Source organism: Dromaius novaehollandiae, chromosome Z (assembly GCF_036370855.1).
Source record: "Dromaius novaehollandiae isolate bDroNov1 chromosome Z, bDroNov1.hap1, whole genome shotgun sequence".
Classification (NCBI taxonomy): domain Eukaryota; kingdom Metazoa; phylum Chordata; class Aves; order Casuariiformes; family Dromaiidae; genus Dromaius; species Dromaius novaehollandiae.
This window is the reverse complement of record NC_088132.1, coordinates 42,572,780-42,590,631: the sequence shown is the minus strand read 5'-3', so window position 1 is coordinate 42,590,631 and position 17,852 is coordinate 42,572,780. Positions and strand designations below refer to the sequence as shown.

The following is a 17,852-nucleotide window of genomic DNA, read 5'->3' as shown; positions in this document are numbered from 1 at the left end:
TTCTCGTCAAAGACTCATAAAGAGTGGGAAGGTAAAAATTGAAGAGCAGAATAAATGGTCAGGGGTTTTTAGTGTTACCAATAGTGTCCTACTGAGATATATGCTGCAACCTGTGTTTTTCAACATATTCATAAATTATTTAAGAATGAGGTAAAAAAGTTTGACTGGTGATTTTTCAGTGTGGTAAAAATGAAGCCTGAGTGTGAAGAGCTGCAGAAGGATCTCATGATATTGCATGACTGGATGAATACATGGCAGATAAGATTCAGTGCTCCCAAGTGTAGAACAATTTGTGAGGGAAAACAGCTGTAACTTTATATACATAATAAGGGGCTCTGAATTAGCATGGCAACAATGTGCCATAGGGAGAGGTCTTGCAGTTATCACAAATCTCTCAAAATGTCAGCTCTCCCCTCCCTCCAAGTTGTGATTTTATTGCTTGGTTTGGATCAAAATAGTCAGTCTGATTTTGGGAATTAATAGAACAGGCATAAATAAAAAACTATAATTATGTCAGGGTGGAAATATGTGCCGCATCCACACATTGAACAGTATATTCTGAGGAACCCTCTCGGAAAGAACACAGCAGAGCTAGTGTGGGTGCGATAGGAATGACTCAGTGGTACTTTTTTGTGCAACTCCGGGGAGCCTTTGGATATCGAAAGAATTGATCAGGAGTTAGTACCCTTGGAGGTGGGACATCAGGAAGTTAACTTGGGGAGAGGGATAAGGAGGAAGGAATAGTATATTCTGTTCTGTTCTAGCACCTTGCCTCGGTTTCTGCTGTTGGGGGTAAGACACTGGTGTGGATGGACGCTTGGTCTGACGCGGGTGAAGGACAGCTTGCTTTTTTCCCGGGTCCGTTTGCTCCCTTGGGCCGAGCGGTGGGAGCAGAGCGGCCGGAGGGGGGCGGAGAATTCCCCTTCCTTATGGGACTGCTGACACAGGCGCAGCAGAGGTGCCCAGCAGGAGCACCCGGCGCTCCCTGGGGGCTGGGGGCTAGGGAGGGAGTGGTGGTGGACAGGCCGCTTGCAACTGAAGAGAGCCCAAGAGGCTGCAGGCGGCAGCAGGGAGCGGAGAGCTGGGCCAGGCAGGCCATGGAAGGAGCTTCCTTGGCGCAGGTGGCCCTCGATGGAGCATGCTGCTGTCCTGAGCCACCCGGGCAGGAGGCCATTGGGGGAGAGTCGTGGAGAGACCCTCGAATTGAAGTTGAAGCATCTTTTTAACCCACTTTGAGTTTTCTTTATTTAAATGGTTAATAATTTTTTGTTTAGGGTTAGCTTATTTTCGGTTATTGTTTAGCTTTGTTGGTTTAAAAATTTTTCAGTCTTCTTTGGGGAGCTCAGTCGAAGGAGATAATGAGAAGGTCTAAACAGGTCCACCACAAAGCTCTGGCTGTCTGAGATGCTCCGTCTACTAGTTCTTGTGTTCATGGCGAACGCTTTTGCAAAGAATTTCAGGAAAATATTTTTGGTGTGAAAAATTGAATGGGTGGCAGTGTAACTTTGAAAATTTTACGTAAGGTCGCACTAGGATAACTTTGGCACATTGACAAGAGTTTATTTTAGGAAACCAGAGTTGCTTGTTGTATGAAGGACCGGACGGAGTATTTGAGCAGCATGAAGTGCCAGTATGACGGAGTAGCTTGCTCGCAGTTTATAAAGCAGCAACAGCATTGTGATCCTGCTGCGACGTCAGCGACTGGGCTACCGTGAGACCGCTGACAGCCGGATAAGGCTGACGCCTTATCCCTTTGCTCGGCTTGTTTTGTGTGTTTTCATCACGGTGGTTCTGCCGGCACGTGTTTGGCTTGCCACTTTTTGGCGAGGAACCCTGTTCGGCTCGATACAGATGTGAGTGCGTGAAACTTTCTTACTTGCTATTAGCAGTAGTTGAACATACATTTTCCCCCTTTAATTAGCTTGGGTGCCACCAGTTAATTTGAGCCTTCCAGCACGCTCGGCATCTGCTCATTGCCATGCAAGCAGTGTACCTCTGGAAGCGGTGCCCGCATTGGATCTGCCTGTGTCCTGGCATTGTTTCCCTGTACCTTCCAGCCAACTCTAATGAATCAACTTTGTTTTCTCCGATTGATTTTTCAACATTCTGGCTTGTGTGGCTGAAGTTAAGGGGGTTTTGTACTTTGTACTCCTGACTTTTTGGAACTATTTATATGGTACAGTGTGCTCTGCTGACTTAACAGAGCTTGTTTTTCTTCTCCCAACTTCCATTTTTAAGGGCTTGTTTTGATGCGTTTTCCATCTGGTGCACAGCGGAGGCTTTGTCTTGATTTCTTTGATACTTCACTGAATTTTGATGTGGCCCAGCTTTAGGGGAGCTTTAATCAGAAACATAAATTACAGCAGACAATAAAGGGAAATGTAGAAGGGACTAAAAGTGTTTTGAAGACCAGCTCAAGGTGCGGTAGCAAACAAGAGAAGTTTGTGTAATATGTTTCCTGCTGTTGAGAAGGCGTTTTGGGGAGGGAATCAATGAATTAAAATGAAAAATGAAGGAAAGTTTTGTGAAGCTTAACTTGTGTCAGATTTCAGTGATGAGGACATTGCAAAGAATCAGACACCCAGAGCTGGGGGTGTGTGTGTTTTGTTTATTTTTTTAGCACTAAAAACCTTGAGATTGAAACAAGCTAACTATAAAGAAGTAGTAATTTATATAACAGAATTTATTTTTATTTTCTTTCTTGTTAAATGAAAATATAAAACACCACAAAAAAGAGTAAAAAGGCATTTTACTTGGGTTTGGACATTAAAACATTCAGGAAGTGCCACTCTTAAGGTAGGGGATGCACCTCTGATTTTGTCACCTGGTTTGTACACACTATGATACAATTCTACGTATTCTACAAAACCACTTCCTGAATTTAGCACAGCAGTGGTCACATGGTCACAATAGTGGTAAAAGTATACCCTTGTATAAAATAACATGGTATTTTCTAATTTACCTCTGCAAATGAAGTCTTTAAGCACAGATTTTCATGTACATAATGATCTGTAGTGAGTCAAGAATCTCTTTTCAGAGTTATTCTTTGGCAGAAATGCAGTCTGCAGGAAAAAATTAAACTTACAGAGAACATAAATTCTGATCAAAAAATCCGTTCTTGATTTACCATATTAAAATTAAACTAAAACTCCAAGTTCTTCTGTCAATTGGCTTTCTTAGCCAGACTATACCTCCTTGAAGGGCTGTGGTCTCACTGTGAGTGGGTAGTACGCATCCTGGCAATTGAGTGACTCCAGTGCACTGTGAGAAACGTACTGTGTGCCGAAAGTTGAGCTAGAAGGAAAAAATCCAATGAAAATCCCACGAGACAGATCTTTCATGGCTCTGTAGCATGCCGGACAGACAGTGTTCAAAATCAAATTATTATAGTCAATTCAGCATACCAAAATATTTTAATTAGATCATAATGACATTTTTTGCTTTCAGTGTAACTGGGTTATGTTTTGTATTCTAAAATAATATTTTTTAAAAAAAATGCACTACAAGATAATTCACTTTGTGATTGTGCACAGTAATGAATTAGCTAGCTGTAGAAATGCCATGTTACAGCTGTTTAGTTAGTGAGAATTTTGTAAAGCATAATAGTAGCACAGGATATGATGCTTTGAAAGTTAGCTTCTCTTCCAAACGATGGGCTATATGGACATTTGCACAGCATATATGCATATACCTATCCTTTAATGAGAACTTTTCTTAGCTTTACATTCATCCTATTCTGCACAACAAGCATGATACAAATGGATGTAACATGATGACTCCTTACTTTTTAAGTTCTTTGCATAGTGATACTAACTTTCCATTTTTTTCCTGGAGCCCTGGTATTTACTTTATTTAACTGCGTTGTATGAACAGTCTCACTGTGCGTGGTATTAGTTAGCTGCTCTAGTTTGAAAGTGAAATGAGCTAGCTGAGTATAATCTTGAACATAAAGGCTGTTCATGTGGGGAATTAATTCTTAGGTGCAAGCTGACAGAGTGCTAGTTACAATCTTTTTGCTGCCTAATAGTCTCACATTGACAATGCCTCTGTTGCGATGCCTACTTTAGGGCTAAATTTCCAAAAGATTTTGACTCATAACAATATCATTGAAATTGTTAACACTTTGCTTGATGAACAGCTAGGGAATAAAGCCATTGATTCAGCAGTAATGTTCCTTGCCTGCATAAATATTTGTGGAATAGATACTAAATTCTGGGCTTGCACACCTTGTGCTGTATTAATTCATTTGGTATTTTTCTTTCCAGCGTATGCATGGTCTCCATTTTATTTCAGTTTGCACATTGTAAACTTTGCAAACTTGTAAGCATTTGAACTTTTAAAGTGTTTCAAGGAAGAGCAGTAATCTTGGCTAGCACAGGAAACATTGTATGCTGTTTTGTCTAATGCGGACTTTCACCTTCCTTCTCAAATTCCATTACCCTAAATTGGATTTTTTCACGTGTAGTCTGTTTTTGTTGAGTCCTATGCATCCATGCCTTTCAGGGGTGAAGAGGTGATGTCAGATTTAAAGCACATAAAGGAGACTGTCACAACTGAATTGTGATACGGGGAAGAGAAATGCTGTTTGTGCAGTAGACATGGAAAGGATAGTATCTTAGAGACATCCTCTATAAATGGTTGCTTAACCCTAAACTTTAAAATATAATTCGTGTTTGTTGATGATTTTATAATTTCTAATGTGTCAGTGAAACTCCTTTAAACTGAGTGGATTTTTAGAAATTAAATAAATTCCTAGGAATATTTCTGTTCTGTGACTGCGCAAGCAATGCAGTTGAACGTTTGCAAATCACTTAAGTTCATGTGATGTAAAAACGCACTAATTGTTATGAAAAATATTCAGTATGTTACAAAACAGACATTTTAAATATCAGTGAATGTCTGTATTTGGGCAGGAAAGAGGCAGCAAGGGCATTATGTTGTGTCTTTTTCAGCTTGTTGGCATGATTTCACGATGATTAATACTTTTAGCTTAGTCTTTGTTCTGAGGATTCTACCAGAATACAAATTGCTCGGAAAATTGAATCAGAGATTTTTTTTTTTTTTTTAGAGAAATTTTAGGTAAAACTGAGCACGTGATATTTATAGTTACTGGCATGACTTCAGACAGTATTCTTTCTGAGCATAAAATAAGATACTTAAGTTGATGTGACAGTAAACTTGCGCTAAAAACGTAATAGAATACAGTACATGGTTACAGCAAGTGACAGCTCTTGAGCCTGATGGCATAAAATGAATAATTTTCTTATAAAAATGTCATTGTTTAGAAAACTCAATGAAAATGAATAACATCATTTCATGTAACAAATGCTTTTACTCTTTTTATAAGGTTAAAAGTTGAGTGTGTCATCACAGGCAGAGATACTATTTTCACTGCTGTTATCATTTGGACTTGGTGATAGGGTAGAGCAACCAGGGCAATTGCTTGACACTTCAGGCAATCAGTAAGGCTTCCACCAAGCTTGATTAAGTCGTAGTGAGAGTCACCAAAATGTATAGGAGTAAGGGGCTTGTTCCATTACTCTCACTCGGCCCCTGTGAGTGTCATAGCTACCATATGTGATAGTATTAATGAACTGTCAAGTTCAGATAACTATGGAGGGTCATGTAAGACCTTGAACTTTAGATTTATGCTCTCCATAAATGCACAAAAAGCAGTATTCTGTTTTTCCCAGCTGTTTTGACATCTTCTAGTGGTGTTGTTGAATTTGAGTGATGGATGTGCTTTTAGTGTATTTTATCTTTTTGTTGCCCTTTTAAACAAATAGGAATTGAAACAATGTGCAAAGCTTTTGGTTGAACTTCCAAAATCGCATTCAGCTTAGTATGCGATTGTATGTTATGTTTTCAGCATATTAGGTTAAAAACATGAGTACAAATGGTGTCATTTAGAAACACTGTTGATTTGGTTTAGCATAATAGTTTTCAGTCATTCAGTGTGCATTATTCTTATCCTGTATGGTGCTAGGACAAATGTTCAAATGCTATCTGAAATTGTAAATACTTGTTTACATTTTTGCAGTTAAACCTGTCTTTATACACAACTGTTGCAAATGTAGTGGTAACCAAGATAAACATGACCTAAACCAAGGGGTAACTGAATTTTTGGTTTTGTCTACAAACATGAAAGGAATCACATATAGAGATGACAGGAATGTCTCTTTGCTCAGGACCAAGTATAGTTACTAGATAAGAGGGAGGAACAGGCACTCGTATTACTAAAAAGTGATTGATAGAATAGCTTTTGTGGTAAATATTTTTAAATGTAGGCTCATGCTTACCTTTAAAAGATCCAGTAAATTCAGAACATCTTGTTTGCCTCCTACTCCAACTGATGCTGAACTGTATCTGGCACGCTGCTGCCAGTGGTTGTAATTCAGTACAACTAATGATTTCGTATATTTGATCTTCATCGTGATTTTCATTTAGCATTTTCTGAATACACGGAAGTCTCAGAAAAGAGAAAACAATTTTAAAAAGCCTTACTCTGTTTAGGGGGGGGGGGGGAGAATAATGTTTACAAAAGACCAAACCCATTTGACAGAATTTCTGCTGGGCTCAGCGGGACAAATTTAAAAAAATTTTTCACAGTGAAATTTGTTATTCAGTGCAATTTGGAATATACCATGGAAAAAATTAAGTGCGACAGATGCTCCCTCTCCTGCCAGAGGAGAGATATATGCCTAAACCGGAATGTTGTTGTACAGAAATCCTATTTTTAAATGTTTATAAATATGTATATTAATATATACGCTTACACTTTTTCAAAATTAAACATACTTTTAAATCTCAGCTCATTGGGATTTGAATTCTGGCATTATTAGAATTGTTCCTCTGTGATTCCTTTCTTTATAGCAGCTTGAGGAAATTCAGAGCCCTTAAGCAATTTTGTTTATGTCCGTTACTGTTTAGCTGGGTGCACTTGCTGTTAGTTAAGGTACTTGTTTAGACTTTCCTTCCCAGTATTTTTCCAGTTAGTTGCTGACATATTTGATCTGGTTTGTTTAATTAGCCATAAATTAGTTGTAAGCTCAGGAATATATACATAGAGCCTGAACAAAAATTTGACTATTTCTTTACTTCACAGTCCAGAAGGTACTCACAACATCTATGCTACTTTCCCATTTTATATTCCCATACTTTTCTTTAAGACTTTTTAAATATCAGAGTTCTCACTATAGGTAGCATAACCATTTAGGCTAGTAAGCCAAAGTTTAGCCTTGTGCCCCAGGAAAGTAAAATATATGCAGGTTTCTTTCACAGATTGAAGTTGATCACTTTCTGTGAGGTTTCCAAAATAATCTCTCATGAAAAATATATGAATTTACTGGAAACTGTTGGCTTATGATGAATCTTCCCTTTATTGCCTCTAAGTGATTCATCCCTTCACACGGTTATGACAGCCTGGATCTGAGCTGTGCCAGTGATGGTGAGTCATAGGGACAGCTCCATTTCCTCCTTGAGCAGTCTTGTAGACCTCCGATAGGACAAGGCAAACTAGGTTACATTTAGGCTCCTTCTTTCACAGAATAGAGCAAAACTTTTGCAGCCTTCTTTTATAGATACTTATGGTTGTGTGCCTGTTTTATCAGTAAGTCACTAGTAAGTCAGTAAAGAACTTGCTTCGAATAATGCTATAAACCATTACTAGTGTATGCATTCAAACTTGCATAACCAAGTAGAATATGAATATAGCTTTAGCTAAAGTGGTTCAAGCTTATATGTAGAAAAGATTCTACACTATCTAACAGACAAGATATCAAAAGAAATAGAAAATTATTGTTTGCAGAAAAGTCCTATTTCAAAACGCCTTACAAATCTTGGAGGGAAAATGGGAGATCTGCTCAAGAAAGGGAAAGGCAGGAGTTTTGAGTCCTAGAGTTATAGTAAGCGAATAAATATCACAGTAATCGATAATTTGCCATGCTTTCTCCATGACCTGCAAGCTGGTTATTGCAGACAACTGCTTCGTCCCTCTACTCAAATAAAATTCTGAATTCCCAATTTGTCATTTTAGCACAGTCTCATTTTCCACCAGTATCTGGCCCCAGGGCTGCATCTCCCTCTCCCTAACCTCTGTCTACTTTGTCAGTTTAGACTTGAAAGTGTGCTGTGACTGAGTTTATTAGGCTATAACAGCAATTTCAAAGGCATTGTTACCTAAGCAGTGATTTTATGGAGAAGAAATAACGGGTAGCTTTTCCTGTTAACTGAAAAAATGCATGCAGTGTTCAAAAAAGAAGTGAAAGGGTAGTTTAAAAAATAAAAGTTAAAACCTAATGAATTGTGGCAGAGAAAACTGAGAAATGTGATCCAGTAGGCTGATGCTAAGCAGTTGCCAGTACCTGATATTCAGAGACAAAGAGCAGTCTTTAGCTACCTGGACACCATTCAATCCTGTAATTCAGTAGCATGGTGATAGTGTTTCCACTTAACTGTTCATATTGGCTCTTGAAGCAAGAGGACTCATAACGTAGCAAAGTGTCCTGAACATATGATCCCTGACATAGCAGAACTACCATGCAGAGAGGTAAGAAAGAGACTTCTAAGAAGGGGTTGGAGGTTTGGGTTGGGTTTTATCCTGCACCAAGGTGCTGTTCTCAGGAGAAGGGGGTTCATCGGCTATTTCTAAATTTATCTGAGTTGACAGCTCTTGGAAGAAGACAGAAGCCTGAAATACTCCCAAGACCACTCCACATATCCACATTGCCCTTTTAGGCTTTTAAGCTAAGACTGCTGTCTGCAAATGTTATCTGCCCTTGTGTTGGATATTGTAGGAGCCGTTCTTTGAAAAACACCAGATTACTTGTTTGTCTGACTTTGCTGACAGGGCAGATGTTATGTATAGAGTTGGCTGGGCCATATGGCTAATGAGGATGCCCTTAAATGTGCTTAAAAGCACAAGCACAGCTGAGATTTTCTTTCTGAGAGTAGTAATTTTATCACACCAGACTTGATTCTAAAGGCTGTGTAAGTATTAGCAGTGCAGTAAGAACAGATCTGAGGCTCGGTTGATGTTGAGGACTGTCTGCGTTTCAAGGGGCTTTACTTTGAACTAGCTGTAGCCTGGTCCCATGTAGTGAATGTGCATTAATGGTCTGAGGATGGTAACTGCTGGCTTAGTTGGATCTGAAAGGAGTTTAGCTCACACTCTGAGGTCACTCTATAGTATGAACCAAAGTCCCATTAGTGGGGGCAGTTGGGAGACTGGCTTCATACTGATCCAAACTAAAACACTAATGTAGGCACGCTCTTGGGGTACTCCACGGGTCAGGCAACATGAAGATGCAGAAAATCTGGCTTCAATTTCATCCTCATAGTTATTTCTGCAGAACAGTGTAGGCATAATTAATGTGACTGTACTCCAGAATTCCTCTTTCTGGAATAACAGCATGTAATTAAATAGCGGGTGATTGTGCAGCTACTGTTTGCTCTCATACTAGTGCTTGGAGATTATATTTCCCCAATCCTGTGGAATTCTTTACTCAAAATCCTTTCACCTCCTTTTTGTACTAGGAACAACACTCTGAGTACAGGAAAGACTCAGTATTATGTCTGTTTAAAATGAGTATCTTGACTTCTTGTAGATGCTGTTTTTGTTCCCTTTGAACAGAGCAAAATGCATTTTAATGTACCTTCTGTACAAGTTGCAAAATCATTAACATTGATGGTAAGGCATGCTAGTTTCTTAAAATAGCAAAATAGTGATGAGGAGATTTTTATAACTTATTTAAAATTCATTAGATTTAAGGTACTGAACAGAAGATGTACAATTCTAGGTGCGGAAGCTATATATGGGAAGTATGGATCACCTCTCATCATTCTGAGTTTTTTCTGACTCTGGCTTCTTCTAAGAAATATTTTCTATAGCATAATATGAAAAATCATATTTTAATTTCCAATAAGGGCTTTTTGCCTTGTGGCTAATCTCTTCAATTTGTTTTTGCTATTGAGGTATCCACTATTATGGTGTGGGAAAGGCTTTTACTAACTTTCATTTAATTTTCCACCTGAATTTAGGCCACCGAGCATTAGAGCCCTAGGGCACAAGCCCCTTTTAATCCAGTAGTCATTGTTTACTATGAATCTTTTTGTGCATTAGCAGTATTTTCCTTCAGCTGTATAATATGATCATATGTAGTTTTGATAGCATGCAGGGATAGTCTTTGCTTTAAAGCTTCAGCTGCATGAAGGAGTCCTAAATCTTTTCCTCGTAGGCATGGTGGTAGTAGTAGTAAGCAGAATAATCTGACTGTCCTTTCTGGCTTATAGTGGTGATGAGGCCTCACAGAAAAAAAACCTGGAGATTATTTCTGCTGATATCACTGAGGTTCAAAAAATACAGTATTCAAGATACTGTAGTAATTTTTACTTATGTATCCAAACTTTGTAAGGCATACTTCAGGTACACATTGAGAAATTTGACTCTTAATTTTCCTCTGCTTCCATATCTCCATCTGTAAATTAGAGAGAAGTGCACATTCATTTTGAGAAGAACCTTTAAATAACCTAGGAAGTTGTACTGTCAGGGAAGATGAATTATTCAGGATGGACTTTACCTTGACAGTGTTTGGGAAAATAATATAGAATTTATTTGATGGAAATTAAAATTATGGCACTTGATCACTGCTCACATGAAAGATAGTTTACATAGGTGTTACATAAATGTACAACTGAAGGCAAGATAAGATGCACTTACCTTGTGGCTTATTGTAAGAATTTCTTAATTATGCTAATTTCTTATAGGAGGTGCTGAAACAGCTACAAGGAAGTATTGAAGACGAAGCAATGGCGTCTTCTGGACAAATTGATTTACTGGAACGACTTAAAGGTAAATTTAGAATTATGTTTTAAATGGGTTCATTTGTTTCTTAGTTATAGTTGCTTTGGGATAAAATTTTCCAGCTCAGCTGCATCTTTTTTCCATTGCTAACTTTGACAGTTAGGCATAGTCTTAGTGCCTGTTATTTTTTTGCTAAGTATTTTAAGACGCATTTTCTAAAGAGAATGTGTTCTTGCGTTGCTTTTGTGCTTTTGCTGCTGTTACTGTAGAGCTTCATATGAGTTGCATGTAATATAACTTGCACTTTATTCACTCCTTTGGAAAAAATAGATTTAATTGTTTAAATAAGTGGTATGTTAGTTCCATCAATTTTCTAAACTCATGCCTGCCTTCTCCCTGTCGCATTACTGGAACTGTATCTGTCATGCTGAAAATTGGTGCCCCCTTCCCCGAAATGTGGTGGAATGTGCACCTAGGCCATTATATGGGATATAAGCCCCAGAAATATCGTGCAGTATGTCCACATTTAGGCCCCTATGGTGGACACTTCTCATCACTTATATGATGGTGCAGCGTCTGCAAGATCCCTGAGAAAGAGGCTATTAGGAAGTGGGCCACAAGAACAATTCATCTGACATTTATGCTGCACTCTGCCTGTTTCTGAGTTCTCTGGGAAAGAGGCAAAAAACAGGTTTGGAGATGCTGTTCTGGTTGGCAGTACTGTAGTTTGGGCATCATCTCATCTAGAGGATGAGTACACTCTAACTGTACTGTCAAGATTGTTTTGTTCACATTATGCTCTTCTGTGGATCCCAAAGCAAAATTTTTAAATGGAAACAGCTAAAACAAAATCATAGATTTGTTCATAAAGTATGACATGAAGATAGGAATGATCTTTATGATTTGTGCTGCTGAATTTCAGCCCTGAAAACATTTGTTCTTTATTATCCAGAACTGAACTTGGAAAGTAGTAGCTTCCCTGGAGTGAAGTTAAGGCCAAAGGTGTCCATGCGTTCATATGGGAGCCGGGAAGGGTCTGTGTCAAGCCGTTCAGGAGAGTGCAGTCCTGTTCCCATGGGATCATTTCCAAGAAGAGGTTTTATGAATGGAAGCAGAGAAAGCACTGGTTATTTAGAAGAGCTAGAAAAAGAGAGGTAAACTTCTTCATTATTCCTTTAATGTGCATTGACGACTTCTCACACTTAATATTAGTTATCGTGCTTATGATTTTGATTAGTGGTATACTCAGAGTTACCCTAAGAGTTAAGGAAACTAGGAATATACATTAGAGTTAAACACACGTGTGCACACACACACACAATATAGTTTTTACTGCTGCTTCGTACATATATTTCATGGTTGCTGGTCTTTGCTGGAGTTGATTTTATTTTCAGCAGCAAAGGGTTAGCATCTTAAATATTTTTATAGTGTGAGAGATGAAGCAACCCAAACACCTCTTTATCTCCTCACCACTATTAATAAGTGCTGAAAGTGTAGCAATGTGAAGGTACAATCTCTTTGTCATCTTTAAATGCTAATAGCTACGACAGGTTGTTAATGAGTTACTTAATGTTAGCAGTCATTTACCTAGTTATTCCTTTCTCTTAACAAAAATGACTGCCAAATAAAGGTATTTATTCTGTCTTCAAGATGCCATCCCTATATGATGTCAAGCCTGTTGGCAAAATAGTTAAGTTGTTTTTTCTTGTACGATAGTGGTATCCATTTAATGTGAAGAACATACTTCCAGGGCATATTACAGAGATGTACCACCTATCAAAGGAAATGCACTTGTGAAGGAAATGCAAAGGAAGAGACAGGCAGCTGTTTCTATTGAAAGCTTCTTGATATCCTAAAACGAATTTGACTAAAATCCCAGATGGTTTCAGAGGCCTCTGTTTAAGACAGGGCTTTCTAAAGATTGAGTCACTGAAAACTACTTAATGAATGGGATGTCAGGCTGGGGGCCTGCAAAACCATATAAATTGCAACACGTTGTTTTTGTGCAAATGGTCTTCCTTCCTAGCGCCTATAGTTTGGTAAGATTGATGGAACAGAGCTTTCAGTGTATGACGTTTTATGTGGACAGCACCTTGGCTCTTACTTAGAGTAAGAGTCTTTGTTCATCTTGCTCGTGTTTTTTCCAATGTTGTATTCTACCACATGTGATACGAAAATATTTGAGTGTACTGGGGCTTTCAGTTGTGGTTCAAATGAATTCCAGGCCACTCAGAACAAGAAGTATTCATGCACAGCAACTGGAGTTCTTCAAGGTGTTTGATACATCTGTTTTATGACCTGTGATCGTTTCCCACTGTTGTGGATTCTAAGGTGATAGTTCTTTGGAAGTTTTTCTCAATGATGAAGACAGCTTAAGCAGTGAACTGATCTTTGTTTATTGTAATCCTGGAATAAAGGAAAGAAGGATATTTTAATTTCAGATGAGTTCACTGTTCTGGTTATAAAACACTACGCAAGTAGTGTTAGTATCACAATTGAGGGAGTAAAGATTTGTGCTGCTGAGAAAATGATCTACAGAAGCATGGCCAGATAACATCTAGCTTCATTATTAGCAAAATGACAAATAATCAGAAATGTCTGTTTATTACACTGTTTAAGGGGCATGTAAGAAGGTTAGGGTGTCAACATGGACCCTGGATAGCCCAAAGAATCAGAATTTGGGGGTAGGGGATATAGGGCAGTACATCTGAAATCACTACAATTTCTGAAAGGAAAGTAACCACTTATTTTCCTGGGCTCTGTGTTTGAATTTGTTTGGCATATTTATTAAGTTTCTGTATTTCTAAATATATATTTAACAAGCACTTGCTAGTAGAATTTGTTGTTTATATTTAAACAGGTTTTCAAAGAGCTCATGGAACTTAACAGGCCTCAAAAAGTTAAAGCAATGTGGAAAGAAAACTAACATTTTTTGGAAACCTGAAACAAGGGAATGTTTCCACCCAATAATTGAATACACTGACACAGTATATACTGCTTTTGGGCAAGAGTTTTTGGGGAGGAGCAAAACATTTATTAAGTGTGTGCAAATTTGGGAAGAGTTTTTGGGGAGGAGCAAAACATTTATTAAGTGTGTGCAAATTTGGGAAATTCAGTAGATGTTTTCCATTAATAAAGGAACCAGAAAAAAAGTGCTAAAATTTGCTTTGTACTGAACATTTAGCTTGTCCAAAAATGATATTCTAAGGGAAAGAAATTAATAAATTAGTTCAATTACCAGCATGGAGGTAAAATTGTCTGCATATTTCTCATTTGCTCAGCTCCCCTCTAGTTTCAAAGTCCCCCAAAAAGGGGGGTGTATGTTTTTAGGTCACCAGTTTAGAATACACTCACAACCTGTTAAATGCCCTCTGCATTCTCTTTGGCTAGTTCCAGGTGTATTTGATCAGACACTATCTCAAAAACAAAACTTTTCAAAGTACATTGCAGGTTCCTTCTTGTGTCAGTTTGCCTTTTGCAATTTAGTGAGTTTCTTAATCTCATTTTGTCAATTCTATGATTTACCACTTAGGCTGATGATCTTTAAGACTTGTTTAAAACAATGAATTTTGTACGAAAATTGTTTTCCTGCTTTATTTCCTCTGTTTCATTCCACTCTTTTTCTTTTTACAAATGTTGATTTTGAGCTTTTTTTTTGTCTCATGACTTCTCTCTCCCTATTCTTATCTTCTCTTGGCTGATTGGGCCACTTACCGAAGTCTTTCCAGCATCTGTCAGCAGTGTTTGCTTGTATCATATTTTGAAAAGTTTGTGTTCAGCCTGAGGAGGAGATTGTTACAGTGTTTCTGCAAATGCACAAAAAATGCCAACTTACTGAAGTAGCTAAAAAAACCCAGCTAGAAACAGCTAATGTATCCTAAATATTTGTTGTCTCGATCAGTAATTGTTTTTTTCTGCAGACAATTTTGTTTCATTTTCCATGTTTTATGCATCATTTCGTTGGAAGACATTTGTACCTGTTTTACCTTTGGTATTGAGCAAAAGCTACCATATGACATGTCGGTTGTTTTCAGAGATAATCTTCAGGAATTTGTACCTTTGCAAGGTTTTGTCATTTTATGGCTTACTAATAGAAGTCAAAGTATTAATAATAATTGAAATTGCATGATGTAAGTAGAGTAGCATATATTTTGTTTCCCTTCTCCCTTTTTACTGGGACTAAGATTGGCATATTTATACAAAAAAGATTTCCAAAAGAAGAAACTGCTTTTGTCTGATCCTGCATTCATTCAGCTTCACTTATTGTTGGGAGCTTCAAAAAAACCACGTTAGAGAAGTCTTTGGAAACACACATCCTTTAGAAGCAGTTCAAATGGGAAACTTTTACTCATAAAAGCACTATAATGTTCCAAAAGTTTGCTTGATTTGCCTTGCTGCATCCTCACCAATCTTGACAGTGTATGACAGAGAACAGAATATTCTCTGATACTGTGAAAGTACAGATATAAACAGTCTTGGGGTATAAAAAGATGGAATAAGTGCATTGGATTTTTTCATCAGGTTTTTCCTTTGATCAGTAACAGCTCTTCCACCTTAAACTCACTCCTGACCTCAAAAAGTTCCAGATGGCTGCAAAAGGAGCTTTACTCCTGGTTGGTGTAATACCTGGTATAAACGTCCGTGCAAGGAGCAGCTTATCAGATGTATCTGCAGAGACTCACTCTGCTTTTTTTCAAGGAAATTGAAGTATAACCTGCTACGATTGTACCAAGCTCCTTACCAACCTACTGAGCCCAAATAGAGCATTTCACAGAAGCAAAACTGGCACTATTAAATGAAAGGAGTCCCCCCAGGTCATGCATTATGTTGTTTATGGTGCACTGATGGGTCTTAAGTTCTGTTCTTGCTTCTGGCATCCTTTCTGCCTGTCAAAACAGATTGAAAGGCACAACGTCTCACTCCCAAACTGAATACCCTACATTTTACAAGAGAAACTTAATCACTTATTCACTTACCTGCTTTCTAAAAAGGACTTCTGTTGGTTAGCTGAAAATAATCCCTCCTCTTTTTACTACCAGTTCTTTGACATCCAGAGACAAAATCAGTCAATGCTTTGACATTTGCAAGTCCTTGTATAGTTTTGATCAGAAACAGATGAGAATAATGTGATTCATACTATTAGAAAAAGCATTTACAAATAAAAAGACTTTTCATAAGAACTGAATTAATTATACTTCTGTAACTTCGACTTCACAAACTGGACATGCTCAGTGCAGTGACACACATGGGGAAAAAGGGGAAGCCCTGCAGAATATCTGCGTGCACTGAGATCGGCAGACGGCGCATTTGTTAGAGGACGAGGTGGGAGGTGAAAAGAGTAACTGTTTCCCACAGGCTTTCCCTAAGCAAAATCAATTAGCATTTTGCTCAGTCCGACTAAAGTGTCCCAACAACAGGGCTACAGTCCTTTCCCTAGGGAATTCCTGCCCAGGCCCATCCTTGTGACTGAGGAATTCCAGTTATCCTGTAATCCTGCTACAGGTACCTGAAACAGCAGGGTAACCGTTGTTTGTTACTTTTTTCCACTAATTTTAATTGTAAGCTCGTCTAGTATAAAAGTTGACCAAATAAATGGCTTAAATGCTTGGTCTTGACATTCTTTATCTTAAACAGTCCTGTTTCAACCTACCTTTTGAATCAAATCCAGAAAGTTATGTTATTCTGGTCATGCTTAAAAACATTCAGCACTCTTAGATGGGTGTAGTTTTTCAGTGCCTTGTATCTGAAGTGAGGGAGAACAGCCCAACGACTGAGTGGTTAGTGTAACCGTATGGTTTTCCTTAATCTCTTTCAAAGGTAATGTAACTGTCATTAAGATTACGATTCCTTTCTTTCATGGTTTTACATTAGATTAGGCAATACCAGTTACTTCTTTATACATCTAAACTGTTACAAGAATCCTTTTTTTTTTTTTTTTTCTAAATGTAAGGAATCTTTACAGTCTTATTCTCAGTTCTGCCCATGTGTAAATGAAAAAAAGAGGGCTGTTAGTTTAGCATTTACTAACATAAACTAGATCCTGTAAATGTTTCATTTTCCACTTTGAGCGCTGTTCACGTCACTTGCTTTGAGTATGGAATATTAACCTTAAGTCATCAAAGCTTATTTATTTGAAACATTTTTAAAGAGAAACCTAATCAAGCAGATACTTTAAAATATATTTTCTTAAAATTTTTATTTTACGTGAAGTTCGCTCATTGGGAAGCTTGATTATCTTCTAACCAAATCATGATTGACATACATTAACAAAGTCAGAGAGGATTTTTGATTTTGTTGCATGCTCTGTCTTTGTTACTTAACAAAATATTTATGGTTATTATCCACAATGTGCGTATGTTTGTTAGAAAGATTCATATGTCTCTTGTCAGAAAGATCACAACCTCAGTTTAGAGAGAAAAGGATGCAGAAGTTAAGGAATGGGAAATAATACTGGGCAAACTTGTATGCAGCTTTCTGTGTTATGGCTGAGTGTTTGAGTTCAGGCTTAAGCATTATCAGTCCAATTTTGTTTATGAATACTATACTCAATTTTTTTTAAATGGAGTACCCTATCTTTATATCATCTGTAATCTAATATGATTTTAGCATTTCCTCTAATGTTAGTGAGCAATAATAAAGTGTCAGAAGGAAGATGAGTGCTTGCAGAAAGCAATTACAAGAAACTAAATAACTTTTTTGTAAAAGTGGCTTGTCTGTATACCTGTACTAGCATGATTTTGGCCATAGTATTTTTAAATGTATTTTAAAAAGAGAAGTGTAATAACAGTAAATATATTGATAAATTTTACAACTGTATGAATGTAGTTTATAAAGGATTGATAAAGTATGTAAAACTGTTTTAATAGATATGTTCTGAAAGTTTGCATATAAACGTATTCAGCTCCATATACTGATGTTCCGATACCTTGAGCGCATACTACCCAGGTCTGCAATATGCCTGTGTTATGTATTTAAAATGTGTTAAGCAGCTCTAAATGTATCCTAACTGTAACATTTGGTGCAAGCTACTTTTTAAAAATATTTTTAATAA

At 37.6% G+C, this 17,852-nt stretch overlaps 1 protein-coding gene across 5 annotated transcripts in view; it reads left to right on the top strand.

Annotated features, from left to right (window-relative positions):
- LOC112995240 (APC regulator of WNT signaling pathway) overlaps positions 1 to 17,852 on the top strand; it is a 94,613-nt gene that overhangs the window by 40,606 nt on the left and 36,155 nt on the right. For all 5 annotated transcript variants that reach the window (XM_064501247.1, XM_064501245.1, XM_064501246.1 and 2 more), the window contains 2 exons: positions 10,765 to 10,849; positions 11,754 to 11,955. In XM_064501247.1, the coding sequence (XP_064357317.1) occupies positions 10,765 to 10,849; positions 11,754 to 11,955 (287 nt within the window). The remainder of the gene's footprint in view (positions 1 to 10,764; positions 10,850 to 11,753; positions 11,956 to 17,852) is intronic.